This window comes from Mustela nigripes, chromosome 1 (assembly GCF_022355385.1).
Source record: "Mustela nigripes isolate SB6536 chromosome 1, MUSNIG.SB6536, whole genome shotgun sequence".
Taxonomy (NCBI): Eukaryota; Metazoa; Chordata; class Mammalia; order Carnivora; family Mustelidae; genus Mustela; species Mustela nigripes.
In genome coordinates this window covers 67,864,653-67,881,977 of record NC_081557.1, presented here as the reverse complement: position 1 = coordinate 67,881,977, position 17,325 = coordinate 67,864,653, and the positions used below count along the sequence as shown (strand labels likewise).

Below are 17,325 nucleotides of genomic sequence, written 5' to 3'. Positions count from 1 at the left end.
TTTTTTTTTTTTTTTTTTTTTTTGGTTACTAGGAAGGTTGGAAATAAATTTCATTATTCAGGTATAACAACAATTTTGTAGACGATGGTATTGAAAGTGAGTTACTCAGTGCTTTTCATTGGCCCAAGGAGAGACTGTTGGCGTGGAGCACCCAGGACCATAGGAGTCTGTGAGCTGCCTGCTGTGGGTCACTTGGAACCTTGGACGTTTTTGGACATCTTTGTGGGGAAGGGAGATTAGGGACTGTTTTGTTATTCTCCTGTAATATTTCAAAGGCAATACATAGTTGTCATCCTTGGTCCTAAAATGAGCAATTTGGCACCTGTTCTCTTAGAGTGCTTGCTTCAGGCCCCTTTGTTGAGCACGCCCTCTAGTAGTTGTTTGAGTTTGGACTCTCGCTCATTATTCTATCACCTTGGGTAATGTGCCCAAGACTAATGAGAATCCTGTGTAATTCACAGCAATTACAAGGTGGCTTGCCACTGTTACAACTGATATAAGAGACACAGAGAAGGGGAATTAAGCAATTCCTTCAAAATAAGATCTGGGATAGGAATGGGTAACGTTTTACAAATTAGCACTTTGGACAGTCCTTCATGTACTTGATAAGAGATGCTTTACTGTTGAATGTATATTGCTAATGATCACTTGGATTATCAGACTTAATGATGTGATTACAAACCCAAGGGAGGGCATTTTGTCAGTAATTTTGTACTTTTATAATGTACTGTGATCTTCGCTAGTTCATGTTCTGTGTGGCTTCATCTCAAGCTGATGAAGTATTTCAGAAGTATTAATTAAGTTTCACAATCTCTCTGGGAGATAGGGAGATTTTACCATACCTTCTGAGATGAAGTCAGGAAATAATTGACACGTGACTGAGAACAATATCCAAGAAACCAAAATTAGGATCATTTAAAACATTCAAAACATTTTCACTTCAAATGCAATTATCCTTTCCCTTATAGAAGGGAAAGTCATTGTTCGTACCATGCATCCGGTTGGAGTTCACAAAATCCTTGTCTTCTTTGTCAACACTGAAGGGGCGCCATGTGAACCTCTGAATGTTTTCGTCAAGATACCTGCTCAAGTTCTCATCAAAGACTGTGAATAGTAGGTAAAATTCCTTGTCTATTCCTTTCTACAGAGAAGAAAGAAATGAATGTATAAAAAGTACAGCTTGGAGGAAACTGTTCTCTCTACTTCACTTTCAAAGTTAACACCAAGTAAATGAGGACCGATATCAGCCCTAGATTTTTTTTGGCTCATTTTGCAAATCGGGATTCCGAGCATGATGCTGATAAATTCATTTTATACCCTAAAATTTCATCTTCTTCATTACATCCATCTCCCTCCCCATTAGACTTGCTAAGAAGAAATAAGTCCTTATTCAGAAGCTTTTCTACACTGTGGGACTCCTGTTTTCGGGCTGGTTGTCACCCTTTTATTTTCCATGCCTCCCCCTCTCGGCAGCTGTCTTCTTGTCCTCACCCCACGCCGGCTCCAGCTACCCTGATCTTTTGTTCTTCTGTGACCATCCAGCTTCACTCCTGCCTCAGCAACTTTTCATGTGCTGTTCCCATTGCCTAGAAGTTTCTCCCCAGTCTTGCCTGGCTCACTCCCTTACTCTGTTCTGTTCTCTGCACAAATCTCACCTCCTTGAGTACCCTTCCCTGACTACCCTGTGTAAAAGAGTAACCTGGCTTCCACCCTGCCTGCAAACTCACCATTCACCCCAACTCTACTCTTCTTCATAGCACTTGTCTCCACAATAATATTTTGTTTATGAATTTATGTTTATGATCATTGTCCCACTGCATTGTAGTTTTTTGAGGGTAGGGACATTTTGGGTTCCTCTCTATGTTCCCAGTTTAAGAAAAAAAATGCCTGGAAAAGAAGGCACTCTACAAGTTTTTGAATGAAATAATGAATTCACATAACCCATGAGACTTTGCTGAATTATGTTAATATAAGTTGAAATTGAGGGGACCATGGATTACTTCCTACTGTGTATATTCTTTTTTTTTTTAAGATTTTATTTATTTATTTGACAGACAGAGATCACAATTAGGCAGAGAAGCAGGCAGGGAGAGAGGAGGAAACAGGCTTCCCGCTGAGCAGAGAGCCCGATGCGGGGCTCAATCCCAGGACCCTGGGATCATGACCTGAGCCGAAGGCAGAGGCTTTAACCCACTGAGCCACCCAGGCGCCCCCCTACTGTGTATATTCTTAATCAACGTGTTTGAGCATGTAGCATCCTGCATTGTTGAAATATGCTTTTATTTAAAGCTGAACCAGAGAGGTGACTGTATTTTCTTTCCTTCAACCATCTTCCTATCTCTAATGTGTTCTCCAACCCACCCTTTACCCTGCTGCCTGCTCTGGAGGGATCCCCAGCAATGCCACTGATCACATCTTTCACCTACTGCAACTGGACAATACAGTCTAAACTTGGAGTGATCTGGTCCTTGCCTTCCTGCTCAGGCTCATCTCTTGGCCCATTCCTTCTGGCAGTTTGACCAAAGTGAGGCCAAGCTCCTTGCAGCAATCTGAACTTGCTGTTTCTGCAGACCTCTGTCTTTCATGTATGCATCCCTTCAACTTGAACCTCTGCCACCCTAAGTCAACCTTAAAGTCCTGTTTGGCTGTCCCACCTCAGTGATGCTTTCTTAATGTATTATCAAAGATATGGGTAGCCTTTGCTTTATTCTTGCACCATCCCTTATATTCACTTACTGCTTTTATCATGTGCTGTTTTAGAAGGCAATAATTTTAGATCATGAGCTATGTAAAGGAATAATATAGACTTGAAATTTTTTAAAGTAAAATATAAAAAGTTAGAGAGAAGAGGTCATATGTATATATATATATACATATATATCTTTTTAAATATATATCTTTTTAAATTTAAAAATAAGATAAAAATAAAAAACTTTTTAAAAAATGTGTTTGTATACATGTGTATATATATGTACACATATACATGTATATATGTGTATATATGTACACATATATACACACACATATATATGCATATATATACACACACTTTTTTTCACACATTTTTTAAAAAGATTTTATTTATTTATTTGACATACAAAGATCATAAGTAGGCAGAGAGGGAGAAAAAGAGAGGGGGAAGCAGGTTTCCTGCTGAGCAGAGAGCCCGATGCAAGGCTCAATCCCAGGACCCTGAGATCATGACCTGAGCCAAATGCAGAAGCTTCATCCACTGAGTCATCCAGGTGCCCCAGGTCAAATATATTTTTAAAAGAGTATGGTTCTAGACAAACCATAAGAGACTCTTAATCTCACAAAATAAACTGAGGTTTGCTGGGGGGGTAGGCCTTATCCATTCACCGGTGCATGGAATGCATCTGAGTGATGGCGAGTACACCTCTGTGTCCACAGCACAAAGATCTTTTGTGAAGAGTACTTACATCAGTATGATTTAGGATCCCCTTAGGGATAAGATGGCTGGGTTATGGACATTGGGGAGGGTTTGTGCTATAGTGAGTGCTGTGAAATGTGTAAGCCTGATGATTCACAGACCTGTACCTCTAGGGCAAATAATACATTATATGTTAATTCAAAAAAAGAGAGTATGGGGTTCTAATGTCATTCTGCTTATCCACTGAGGAAACTGGGGCAAGTGATTTACCCTAAGTCCTAAGTCCCTCATTTGTAAAAGGAGGATAAAAGTAGTCACCACTTCCCTTTTTTGGGGTGAAAGTTAAATTAGATAATATAGGTAAAGTACTCAACACAGCATCTGGCAAATCCTAAGTGCTCAACATTAATTGTGATTATTATCTGTGATTGCAACTGTCCATAAAACAAGAAGGAACTACTGAAAATTGTTGAGTTGAAGAACCTCATCACCTGCAAGTCATTTGGAAGGTACCTGGGTCTATGAGGGTGGGAAATAAACCCAGGAAAAGGTTAGAAAGTAGGTGATAGGACCCTGTGTGATAGTTAATTTTATGTGTCAACTTGACTGAGCTGCAATGCCCAAATATTAGGTCAAACATTACTCTGGGCATTTCTCTGAAGATGTTTTTGGATGAGATTAACTTTTGAATTTGGTAGATGGAGTAAAGCAGATTGCTCTCCCCAGTGTGGGTGGGCCTTATCCAATCAGTTGAAGGACTCAATAGAACAAAAAGTCTAACCCTCCCACAGGTAAAAGGGAATTCCTTCTGCCTTTGAAGTGAAACATTGACTTTTTTCTGCCTTCAGACTCAACCTCAAACATAGGTTCTTCCTGGGTCTTAACCCTCTTGGACTTTTGTGTCTCCTGGGTTTCTTGCTTGCTGATTCTCTCTATAGATTGTGAAACTTCTCAGCCTCCATAATCATGTGAGCCAGTTCCTTATAATATGTCTGTTTCTGTTTACATATATGTCCTTATGGTTCTGTTTCTCTGGAAAACTTGGATTAATCCACCCCACACCGGTGCATGGAATGCATCTGAGTGATGGCGAGTACACCTCTGTGTCCACAGCACAAAGATCTTTTGTGAAGAGTACTTACATCAGTATGATTTAGGATCCCAGAGCAGCAGAGAAACTGGGAGGTCTAAATCATGATCCATCATACAACTTTGAGTGTTGAAATGTGGATACCGGAAGTGAGTTTTGCAAATAAGGTTGTCCTAGAATTTTTAGTGTCTATTGCAGGCCACAAGTTTAATGTTTGAGTGTGTGTAACATAGCTTTTTCTGCTACCTAAACTTCTTAATATGAATTTGAAGATGGAGTACTTATCTTGCATTTCATTTATTCAACCATAAATATCAGTTGAGTGTCAACAGTACATCAGACATTGTTCTGGGAAATGAAGATAAGACAAACAACTTTCCTGCTCCCTGCTACTTGTATTCTCATTAGAGGAAACATACTAGACACACAAAAAATAAAAAAAGAAAATGTCCTATGAAAGTCAGGGAATGTGATAGAGTATGACTTTTGCCTGGGTTTTAGGGAAGGCTTTTCTAAGGAGGTGACACGAAGAGCCAGCTATGCAAAGGTCAGGGGAAGGCATTCCAGGCAGAGGGAGCCTAAGAAAGAGGTACTAAGCCAAGGATAAAGTTGGCCTGTTCAAGGAACAACAAGGCTTATATGGGTGGAGTAGAAGTAGGCATGAGGGAGTGAGGGAGATATATCAAAGAAGGGGTCAGAGGTTGGGCACATAGGTCTAGGCTAAAGAATATAGATTTTTATTCTAAGTGTGATAGGAAGTCATTAGAGGATGGGGTTTGTGTGTGTGTGTGTGTTATGCTAGTGGAGGGTGTTTAACATGGATATGACTTGATATTATTTGCATTTTAGAAAAGTCACACTTGCTTCCCTGTGAAGAAACAGATCACAGGAGAAACAGGGGCATGAAGAGGGGATGATACATGATCTAGATGAGAGATTGGATGAGGCAAAACATAGTTTTCTTTTGTTTTGAATGACATTGGGAAGACAGCAAAATTTTCAAGGTTGCTCAGATTTGATAATAGTACTGTATCTAGACTAATTTCCTGACCTGGATAATTATGTTTATTTACGTCAGAGAATGACCTTGCTTTTCGGAAACACGCTGAGGAGATAGCAATTCAATAACCTACCTCAAAGAGGTCAGGGGAAAAAAAAAAAACAACTGAAAAATGAAGAGAAAGCTAATAAAGCAAATGAGGCAAAATGTTTATATTTGGGGAATCTGGGTGAGGGATATATGGGAATTCTTCTTGGGTTTTTTTTTTTTTTTGCAACTTTTGTGCAAGTCTGAAATTATTCAAAATAAGATAGGCATAGATGGCTGGAGAGAAAGAGAGTCAAAGTAGGGAGTCTGCTTAAGTGGCCAATATCTAATAGATATTTCCATTGTAGAAGGCATGGGTGTTAGTGAAGGGCTCTATTAGCACCTGGTTAGATTCTGTGACATTGATTCACCCCTGGGAGAATTTCCTGGAAAGAGATACAAATACCTCTTTTTTGTGTTATCAATCTGCCTGATGAGAAGAGACCTAAGCTTTGACCTACTGAAGACCTGCTTTAGCATGTGTTTCATAAGTACTTTTCGTATTGAAAAAAACTTTGGCCAAATGGATTTCTCTCTCAGCCAAGTCCCAGGTGTGAGGTATTTCAGGTTGCTATTAATTTTTCTTCATGTAAATGGACTGGCCATGAGTGGTGTTTGACTCAGGCAACAACCTTCCCATGCTACAAGGTGCTTCTAGCAAGCATCCAAAATATCATCAAATGGATGCAATAGGGACAAAATCAGAACTACCTCACAGATGTTTTCTGGCACTCAATTTCCTGGGCTTCAGTATTTTGCTATAGGAAGAAGGGTATTGTATTGGGAAAATAAACAAAGTTGGAAATCCAAAGCCCTCTGTTACCGTTGAGTTTCACTACTTACTACTTGGGGTATCACTCAATGTTTTTGGGCTTCAGTTTCTTTAACTTTAAAATAGGAATGGTAATTCTGCTTTGCCTTATGTAACTTTGGGGTACAGTGTAACTGTTCAATCTTATTACACATGCATTATTGAGGGCCCACCTAGAGGACCAGTGACACATTGAGCCTCTAATAGATATTTCCACAATTGGCACTTTGTGCAGGGAAATGAAAATCTGAGGAGGACCAAGACACTTTGTGTCCTCTACCTAGAAATCCCCTAGAGCCTAGAAGTGGGTGCTTATAATGCCAAACATTATAAAATATACCATGTAAATAAATAGTCTTGCTATTTCTGATTAGTGAAATAAATTGAAATGGTTATATGATTAGATTTTCCTCCTTTCATCAATGTGTTTAATATCATGTAGTCATAGCTTGAAATACTATGCTTTGCCACACTAGTCAATGCAACCAGCAATGCCTCCAAGTTGGGACTTTCAAGAAATTATCTACATGCCTTCTTGTGCCCTTGACTAGTGATTCACTTGCAGCTTACCGTGGTGAGTTACAGTGGTTCTCTACCCCGGCTACACACTGAAAAGCACTTGGAAATTCTGGTTTAATCGGTTTGGAGCACTGGAATGAAAGATGTTTAAAGATCCCCTTTGTGATTCTAACATGTGGCCAAGTTTGAGAAACTTTGTCCAAAAGAAGGGGTCCCAGTTCACAGTCCACGTAGATCTCTGAAGATTCTAGAATTAAAGCAATGCACAGGGACAGGGACCCACCAAATTCCAGCCACAACAAACAGAAATCCTAGGTTTCTGGGTGGGCATCAGTAACTTTCAGACCTTAAACTTACCTTAAATTTAAATTCAGATCTTAAATTTACAAAAAATAAAATACTCATTCTGTATTTTAAGTCAGTTTTAAGACGGAGGAAAAATCAAAAGAATTTTTTTTCCTAAAAAATTATTATTATTATTATTATTATTATTATAAAAAATTATTATTATTATTATTACACCATATTATCCTCTAATCCCTAGCCATATTACTGCCCTTTCCCATATACAACCCTGAGGAGAATTTAGTGCCCTTTGATGGCCTACCTGTGTCCCATCGGCATTGAGAGTACCCTTTTTACAGACTAGCAAGGGCCCCAAAAGGCCAGCACTGGTGTCCTGGATAGGCTCCACCGCTGAGAAGTAAAGATAGGTCAGACAGGGGGGATCACCCGCTGTCGGGCTTACACTCTCAGGCACCGTCCACTTGTATGTGAAGGTTTCACCTGGATTCACATGAGCCCCTGGCTTCAGAAATCCTGAGCAGATGAAAGATGAAAGATGAAAGTCACTCTCAAAAAAAGAGCCAAGAACATTAAATTTGTCAGACTGGGTCTTCCAGCCCTGGGGCCTCTCTCTGATGTATTTTGTAGAAGGGCAGTTGTTTCCAGTTGTGTATCTTACCAGGGAGCTCACTGCCACAGTCTGTTGTTATGAGATAGAAGCAGCTTATATCCAAGGGTTATCTTCTTCCAAGACTTCATTTAGTGTCTCTGCAGATACTCTTTCTTATCCAAATACTAGGGTTAGCAAATATGAAAAGAGTGATAATTGCCTCTCTACCAATTAAATGTAAATCCACAAATTCTCATTGAGTGTCTTTGTATGTGGAATACATTGTACTCAGTACTGCAGAGGGTACCCCAAAAAGTTAAGCAAGAGCCCTATCCTTAAACAGTTTGAAATCTAGGTTGAACTGGGAAATAACCCAAATAACCATGAGATAGAGGAGGTAAGGGAAGACACAGGCTGACAAAGTTGGTAAGTGGCAGGTCTGGGATTCAAACTCAGGGCTGTCTGATTCTAAAGACTTGGCACTCAACCCACACATTGGAGTGCCAAATGAATACGTTGAGTCTCTCCAGCCAGGCTGAGGCCAAAAAGTCTCTGCACCTTGTCCAGAGCTTTACAAAATGGTACCCAATAAATTTGCTAAGGTAAATGATAGAAAATACAGACATTTGGGCTGTTACTGGTGATGTTCCTACACACACACACACACACACACACACACACACAGAGTGACTATGAGCACTCTGACCAAGGAGAAAGTACAGGTAGGAAAGAGGTTGCTACAGGAGCAGGGAATGATGATGGGTCTGGGGAGGGGGAATTCTCCCTCCAGTCCTCCCTCTTCTCTTCTCTTACCATCACCTCAAAGCCTGCTCTGAAATGGGCCTAGCCCCATCCTTGGGCATGAAGTATCCCAGACATTTGTGATGTCTGTTGCAGGGAGGGGGAAGACTTCCAAGGAGACTAGGAGGTTCCCAAGAGCAGTATCATGAGTGGAAGCCGAGTTTCTGTGGCCATTGGGCAGAAGCTCCCTTTCTTACATGTAGGGAGTCTCTGCTACCTACTCTGTGATGGGGAGGGCTGAATATGATGGTAAGCACATAAGACTGATTGTAGATAAATATTTGTCAACAGAGACAGAGCGAAGACCATGTGTAGGATTTTGATGTCAACCAAACCCTGGAAATTAGATTTTACCCTCAGCTGTCACCCACAGAATCCCGTGTAACCTGCGGCTGAAAAATTTTCCATCTTAGGGAAGTGGGGGTGACTGTGAATGTAACTCACTTTGAGACTTATTACATTACTGCGGGAAAAGGAAAGAAATGAACATTTCCTAAGTGCCTACTGTGGAGCAGACCCCACTCTGAATTTTCTCGAGCTCCTTTCGAAGCCCTGTGAGGTGAGTGTCACCATCTGCGTTAGTAAGGAAAGAGTAAGACACAAGCTCACACAAGCTCTCAGGGCTGGTAAGAAAAGCATATGAACCAAAGCTACCCAGTTCTAAGTCCTCTGTTCCTTCATCCTCTTTCCTCCACGAGGTCAGGCTGAGACTCACCATCTATGTTTGGGGCTGCATCAGAGGCCTTGTCATAGATCACACCATGGGGCAAAATACTGTAGACTTTGTCGGCTTTGTTGGCAAAGGTCACTAGCAGGGTATCACCCACCTCTGCCCGGATGACGGGGCCTGAAAGATATCAAGAGGAGGAGGGAGAAGAGGATGAAAAGGGGCAGAGGGAAGTGAATACGGGCAGGAGAAGAAGAATCATTCCATGTACATATATGCCCCACTAGACCTCTCCCCCCATTCAAAACATGACAGATGGTTTTATTCTACCAAGAATTCCAAGATGGGCTTCTGCCTCAGAGAGTCTCTTTCTTCGAGTAAAAGTTGCATCAACATACTCCATATACTGAGCCTTCCAATATTTTCCTCCAATTCTGTTGTCCCCTTGTGTGAAGTAGAACTCGGAGTCACTGTGTAAAGAATAGGAACCTGACTGAGACCACATCTCTACATATCCACCAGATGCCTTAATCATGGAGCTTCCTTCCATTATCTTAGCTTATTCACCCACCCATCTCCCCAGGAAAGATGGCCCAGTCTTCAACCAAGTTCCCAGGAATAGTCAGGCAGCTTTGAAAGTCTCCAGAGGGCTGGATGGTGGTCAAGCTCATTCCTTTCTTAGCCACCATACTTTCTTCCCCAGAGGTCCAGCGACTGAAGAAAACACAGGTGAACTCCATACTTACCGGCGCTGGAGTCCCAGAATGGCGTTCTACAAAGTAAAGAGCTAACCGGTTTCTTTCCAGAGTAAGTACCCCTCTCTCTCTTGCTCATGTCAGTATGAATATTCTCTGCTTTTAGTAAGCTCTTTCATATCTGGCATGATTAAGGTATGGAGTGTCTAGTTAACCAAATAGTTTAGTCAATGGAGAGTCATCGTATAAACTGTATACATGGCATACCAAATTCACTACAGTGGTGTGAATCCTAACTAGCACTGTCTCTCGAGGCCTTAGTTTTGCTGATGGTACCACCACTCTTGCAGTCACACAGTCTGACTTTGTCTTCTTTCTCTGCCTTATCTCCTTATCTTGTTCATCCTTCCTTCTCTGCACCCTTTTTGCCTCTTTTCCTTGCCTTTCTCCCCACTGCCACAACCCCCGTACCTGCCCCCTTCACCTTGTGTTTGAACGAGCCTCGGCTCGTTCCAGGTTCTCCCTCAGCATACATGCTACTACAACACTAACCTCCAAGATGGTAATTTTCACTGCCATTTCCTGCTCTAACGTCTTCACCTGATTACATCCTCCAATCAGATAAAGTTCAAAAGGATTATAGGACCTCTGGGGTTGAGATCCAGTTTACCCAATCCTCTCCCTATGGCTCTAGGCAAACCTCCACTCCCCTGTACAAATTCCCCATCCCGTCATTTTGATCTCACTGACCCCTGTATCTAAAATTTCCCTCCTAATGATTCACTTACATAAACTCCACTATTCTTTAAGATCTGCTCAAGTCCCATTTCCTCTGTGAAGTGTTCTTTGGCTATCTTAGCTCTCTCTGAACACCCAGAGAACTCACTAGTCCAAACAACTCATCTTGATCTTATTTGTAACTTGCCAAGTTATTTTTCTCTGTGCATACAGCCTCTTTCTGATCCAAGGCTGGGAACACTGCCTTACACCTCTCTGCAACCCTCATGTCAATTTTTTTTTTTAAGATTTATTTACTTATTTGACAGACAGAGATTCCAAGTAGGCAGAGAGGCAGTCAGAGAGAGGAGGAAGCAGGCTCCCTGCTGAGCAGAGAGTCCGATGCAGGGCTCAATCCCAGGACTCTGGCATCACGACCTGAACCGAAGCAGAGGCTTTAACCCACTGAGCCACCCAGGCGCCCCTCATGTCAATTTTTATGTTGTGTTTTCATATATCACATTAATTATCAGTTAAATATGCTTTAATATTTCCTTTTTTCTTCTTAACACAGAGAGAGAGATAGTGAGAGAGGGAACACAAGCCGGGGGAGTGGGAGAGGGAGAAGAAGGCTTTGCACTGAGCAGGGAGTCCGATGCAGTGCTCTATTCCAGAACCCTGGGATCACAACCTGAGCTGAAGGCAGATGCTTAATGACTGAGCCACTCAGGCACCCCTAATATTTCATTTTTATAAGGTGCTTCAGAATTCTGGAAGGCTTCTAAGACAAAATTCCCAATGCCAATCTCATTATTCTGTTTACAGAGAAATACTAGCCAATCTAGAATGTTGATATCAAACAGGTTCATATATGGTTCATATGGATTCTTTAGGTTAGGTTCAAGGGCATCAATCAATCAATCAATCAATAGATTTACGATGAAACAAATGACGGGTATCTTATCCATCAAAAAGAGAATTTTAAAAACACTCCCTCCAACACAAAAGGGATCATAGGGTAATAACGACCATTCTTGGTATCATACTGCACATTTTAAAATTATTTCACAGACATCATTGCACAGGATTCTATAATAACAACTCACAGGGTCCACATCCACTTACTTAATAGATTGTTAGATTTAATTTGAAAAATACTACATGCTATGAGAGGAAAATGATTAAAGACATGGGAGTCAGGGGCAGCATTACTCAAGAGGTAACATTAGGATTAGATTTTGAAGGAAAATTTACATTTTGCTGGATAGGTAGGAAAAGGACACTCTGGGTAGAGGGGGCATAACTTAGCAGGCTGTCCTTGAACCACAAAGGGTAACTTTTGTTGGCCAGTTCACCTCCACTGAAAGAGAGCCCTGTCTTATTCTCTCTTCAAAACACATGTGCAAAGGCCTTATTCTATTCTCTGGCAGCTTAGTATTTCCCGTGGCACTTAGCATTGCAATTTACACCCAGTAGGTGCTCAAGAAACGTTTCATGAATGAATGAATGAACGTAGTGCTTTAATATAACCAGCCAATCATGACACAATGAATACTCCACCAATTCTCAGCCACATGTACATTATGGGGCTCAGAACCCTTTAAGTGGTGTCATTGTGTCATCTATGGAGAAGGGCTGGGGATACCAGTGAGGTCCCAGGTAAAGGTCTAACAGGGTTCTCTCTTATGAGAAGGCTAGAACGGCCAGCAAAGAGTACTTACCTGCCAGAAGCATTTAGGGGAAGACCACTGAATTTGTTATAGCCTTGAGGAGCATAATCCCAAAGGACTTTTTCAGCCGCTATAAAGTAGTGCCTCTGTTGACCCTTCATTTTGGGGTGAGGAATATCACCTTTGCAGTTCCCAACATTATATTGTCCCAGCATGCCAGCTGCAGAAGAGAGGAAAACCACAAGCCAGAGCATAAATGCTCACAAAACAAATCTGACAGGAGAAGACGGCTAGATTTGACTTTGTAAACATTGAAGGCAAAATTTTTTCATTAAAAATTTCAAGAATATATTTCAAACAGAAAATCAATGAAATACATGAAAAAATAACCTAGACTAAAAAAGTAAACAAACAAACAAACAAACAAAACTTTTGTACAGAAAACAGGACCTTAATGAAGTTAAAAGGGAAGGATAAATGGTGAGTGGGGGGATATTTTAACCCATAGGACAAAAGATTAATGTGTAAAAATATTTGGCAAATAAAAAAGAGGAAAGTCAATCTCCCAGTGGAAAATGAGCAAGGGACATCAATAGATTATTCACAAAATCTTTCTAAATACCATCGACCTATAAACACATGAAAAAAAAAAGTTCGATGTCAATAGTAACCAAGCAACACTGTTGCCCATTTATCAGATTGGTAAAGATTGGAAACACTAACAATTCTCAATGTTGGCAGATAATGGGGAATGCTCACACCCTAAGGGCAAAGAGTAAAAGGGAATTTGGCAATGCGTATCCGTCCATAACTTTAAGAGCAAAAACAAACTCTTTGACCCAAGAATTCTAAATCTAAGAGTTTTCCTAAAGAAATATCAGACAAATATCAGACAAAATTGCAACATATCTGTAAACTGAGGATTTCAGTATGGTTTATCATAGCCCCCCCGAAAATGGGGGGAAAATACAAGTATTAAGCCATAGAGTTTGGGTTGGCTAATTCATCATCTCCTTTGAAAGGACACTGGGAGGATTAATAATGACAAAGTAGCTCTATATTCACTGACATGGAAATATATTTCTAATATATTAATAAGTGGGAAAACTAAGATAAAGGGCAGTAGTAATAGATTCATTTCATTTTATAAGTAACATGCATTTGTGTATAAAAGTCTAGAAAATAGAGAAAGAATGTTCCTCAAAATGTAACACCATTATCCTAAGACAGGTTTATTGATTTTTAAAATTAAGTGTATTTTCTAATTTTTTATGATAATTTTTTTCTGAGGGTATGGACAATTTAAGAAAAACTATATTTCAGTAATGTACAAACACCAGCTTATGTCCACAACCACTGTCCCTGCTTCGCAATCTTACTAGTCTCAAATAGCTGCAAATGCCTTGATTTTAGAACTAGTTTCTTCCTACATATAAACAGCATGAGGCCCTGTAAGAAAAGGAATCTTGCAGTAGGAACGCTTAATATCCACTCTCTTAGGAAATTTCGAGTACACACTACAGTATTGACCATAGTCACTATGCTGTACGTAGGCCTCCAGAATGCATTCATCTTGCATAACTGAAACTTTGTACTCTTTGAGATCTCAAGTGTTCTTAGCATGGACGTGCACTTACAGATAACCATGCGAGGTTACGGATATGTAAATTAGTTTGACTGTGATGATGAGTTCACAGTATGCGTATATCAAAACATCAGGGGTGCCTGGGTGGCTCAGATGGTTGAGCATCTGACTGGGCTCAGGTCATGATCCCAGGGTCCTGGGATGGAGTTCTGCACTGGGATCCCCGCTCAGTGGGGAGCCTGCTTCTAGAACCCTCTGGCTCTTTCTCTGTCTCTCATGAATGAATGAATGAATCAATCAAGTTTCAATCTTAAGTATATGCAATTCCTATGTGTCATTTATACCTCAATAAAACTGGGGGTGGGGGAATAAGAATGGGAATCTTGTCTTGATCACTTTGTCTTCCCAGAACAGTATCTGGTACATATTTACTGATCCACTCAACATTTATTGACTTGAATTGAATTGGAATAACCCAAAAGACTAATGTTAATACAAGATGCTTAAGGTTGACAGAACAAGAATGTGGTATCAAAGATGCCCTGGAGAATTGCATCCCTGTACCTGCCGGTGACTGTGGGTAATGAGTCGGTATCCAAATTTAATCACACATTACTTCTCCCGTGTCTATTCCACTGACACCTTTTTAAAAATCTATTTTGTTTTCACCATCTTAGGCCAGACTTTTTCTATATCTAACTCTAATGTTGACAATGCTTCTTAGCTAGCATCCAATGGCCAGAATCTCTCCATCAAATCCTTTCTACACACAGATATCATACTTATCTTCCTAAATTGCTGACTGATTATGTCACTGATGTGCCTAAGGACGTGGAGGAACCCACTTGGCTTTCCAGACACAGTCCTGACTTCTTAGTCTTGCCTTTTAAATCTCCTCTCGCTAGGCTCTACCTCTGTAGGCTTTTCTCTTATCACTCTTCCGGCATAAGCCTATCGTCCAGCTGCGTAGAGACCCATTCTGTGTGGTCCCAAGGGACCAAGACTAAGTCATTCAATAGGCATTTAAGTAAAAAAAAAAAAAATGTTTATCATGTAAATAATAGGATTTTGCAACTATCATTGGATCTTGTCTCAATATACAGAAGAGCATTCTAACAGAGCAGCCCAGGGATGAAAGGGGTTGCTACAATTACTTCAAAGAGATGTCCAAAAGGAAATTCAAGAATTGGATGGTGGGTTGGTCCAGATGATGTATAAATTTATCTCCAATGCTAAAATGTTATTTTTCTATTTACAGTTGCTCATACAGAATATGTCTTTTTTCTGCTTCATGGTGCTAACTCTGCCTGGGAAGCCTTTATTTCCTTCTGCATCTGTTCAATTCCTACCCATATTTCAAGACTCAGCTTAGGAGCTAATTTCTCAGGAAGTCCCTCTGCTTGTTCTAGAGAAATAACTCTAACAAACAAAGAGCATTTATCTTTCTGCCTAAAATTTTACTCATTTGTGAATTTCTAACTAATTCTAGCTACTAGACCGTAGGCTCCTTGAAGGTCTTACCATTTCTTTCATTCACCTCCCAGCTTTTTTATAGGGAGTTGATGAATAAATATCTGTTGACAGGATGACAAATAAATGAGCATTGTACATTTTCCTCTATATTCAAATTAAGTATAACACAAGAACCTATCTAACAACAGACACTGAACGAGCATCATTGTGTGGTATAATCTTCTCCCTCGAAACCTCCACACACTACACTGGTCTTCGTTCTTTTTACCTTGTAGGTGATCACTAACTTGGCAAGTTATCATCCACTTCCCAGGATTCTCAACTACCATTTCCGTTGTCAGGAAGGTGGCTGGGAACAAGTTGACAACATCAGTCCGATGCCCTCTGCTGATGAGTGTGTTGCCATAAAAATAGATGGAATGGATGTCTATCTCATTCCCCATCCCATAGAGGTGCCAGGACACTGATTCACCAACACACATCTCAGGCTCTGGGAGGTTTCCAAAGAGGTATCCATTGAGGGCTGAAAAACAGAAACACACTGGTGGAAGAGTCTCCCCTGTAGAGGCGGTAACACACTAACATGGCTGAAAAATTAGCCCTGATCGTCGGTTGTAATGTTTTTGTGCAGAAAAGCATGGCTCCTTTCATAAGCTATGGTCTCAGAAAGGAATGAAAGGTACTGGGTTTTTTGAGAGAAAAGCACTTAATAAAAGTAGAGATGAGCACGCAGGAAAAACAGCCTTGGAGCTGCTGTGTGAACACAATAATGAGGTCAGAAGTGAACAGAACACTGCTCAGACTTTCAGAATGGCTCAGCCACTTCCTCCAAGGATCTTCCATTTTCATATCTGACTTCCCTACAGGACTGTGTTCCCTGACATTGGAAACGCTGTGTCACTCATTCCTCAGTTGTCAGGACCCAGCAGAAAAGCGGGCACATAGGAGCTACTTAATTTAAGTAACCAAAGTGAGCAGGAAAAAGGAAAGCAGGGAGAAAAAACAGTTGGTATTAGGTCTTGCTGGGGCAACATTTAATTGATTCAACTTGGGCTGGAAGTCCGAGACCTCATCTTTTGAATCATCTGAACAGCACAGGACTTGAACAAGTGCAAAAGAAAACTTGATTCAGAGTTGGTTTTTTTGGGGGGGGGGGTTGTAATTTTATTTTTTTTTTCAGTGTTCCAAGATTCATTGTTTATGCACCACACCCAGTGCTCCATGCAATACGTGCCCTCCTTAGTACCCACCAAGAGTCATAACATCGTTTCTTAGATTCAAACTGAGTGAAAAAGCAATTGTTACTAAGATAACAATGATTAAGGCAGCACAATTGATCTAAATAATTTTAGTAAATTTAAATAAAATTATCAATAAATCTTATATTGATTGAGCATCTTCTATGGACTAGTTTTTGTTGTTTTTTATTTTTTTAAAGTTTATGTTCTTTTATTCTTGGTTAGGTCTCTTTTACTATTAGATCGATAAAGAAGACTGGTTTTTTGTTTTGTTTTGTTTTTAATTTCTTTTCAGTGTTCCAGAATTCATTGTTTATGCACCACACCCAGTGCTCCATGCAATACGTGCCCTCCTTAGTACCCACCAAGAGTCATAACATCGTTTCTTAGATTCAAACTGAGTGAAAAAGCAATTGTTACTAAGATAACAATGATTAAGGCAGCACAATTGATCTAAATAATTTTAGTAAATTTAAATAAAATTATCAATAAATCTTATATTGATTGAGCATCTTCTATGGACTAGTTTTTGTTGTTTTTTATTTTTTTAAAGTTTATGTTCTTTTATTCTTGGTTAGGTCTCTTTTACTATTAGATCGATAAAGAAGACTGGTTTTTTGTTTTGTTTTGTTTTTAATTTCTTTTCAGTGTTCCAGAATTCATTGTTTATGCACCACACCCAGTGC

At 40.2% G+C, this 17,325-nt stretch overlaps 1 protein-coding gene across 1 annotated transcript in view; it reads right to left on the bottom strand.

The window, feature by feature from the left end:
* The window catches only part of HEPHL1 (hephaestin like 1), an 87,589-nt gene that overhangs the window by 44,091 nt on the left and 26,173 nt on the right, over positions 1 to 17,325 (bottom strand). The window contains exons 5-10 of the mRNA XM_059412792.1: positions 15,670 to 15,924; positions 12,395 to 12,563; positions 9,592 to 9,731; positions 9,310 to 9,441; positions 7,506 to 7,717; positions 991 to 1,141 (exon numbers count right to left, since the gene is read on the bottom strand). Of these exons, the coding sequence (XP_059268775.1) occupies positions 991 to 1,141; positions 7,506 to 7,717; positions 9,310 to 9,441; positions 9,592 to 9,731; positions 12,395 to 12,563; positions 15,670 to 15,924 (1,059 nt within the window). The remainder of the gene's footprint in view (positions 1 to 990; positions 1,142 to 7,505; positions 7,718 to 9,309; positions 9,442 to 9,591; positions 9,732 to 12,394; positions 12,564 to 15,669; positions 15,925 to 17,325) is intronic.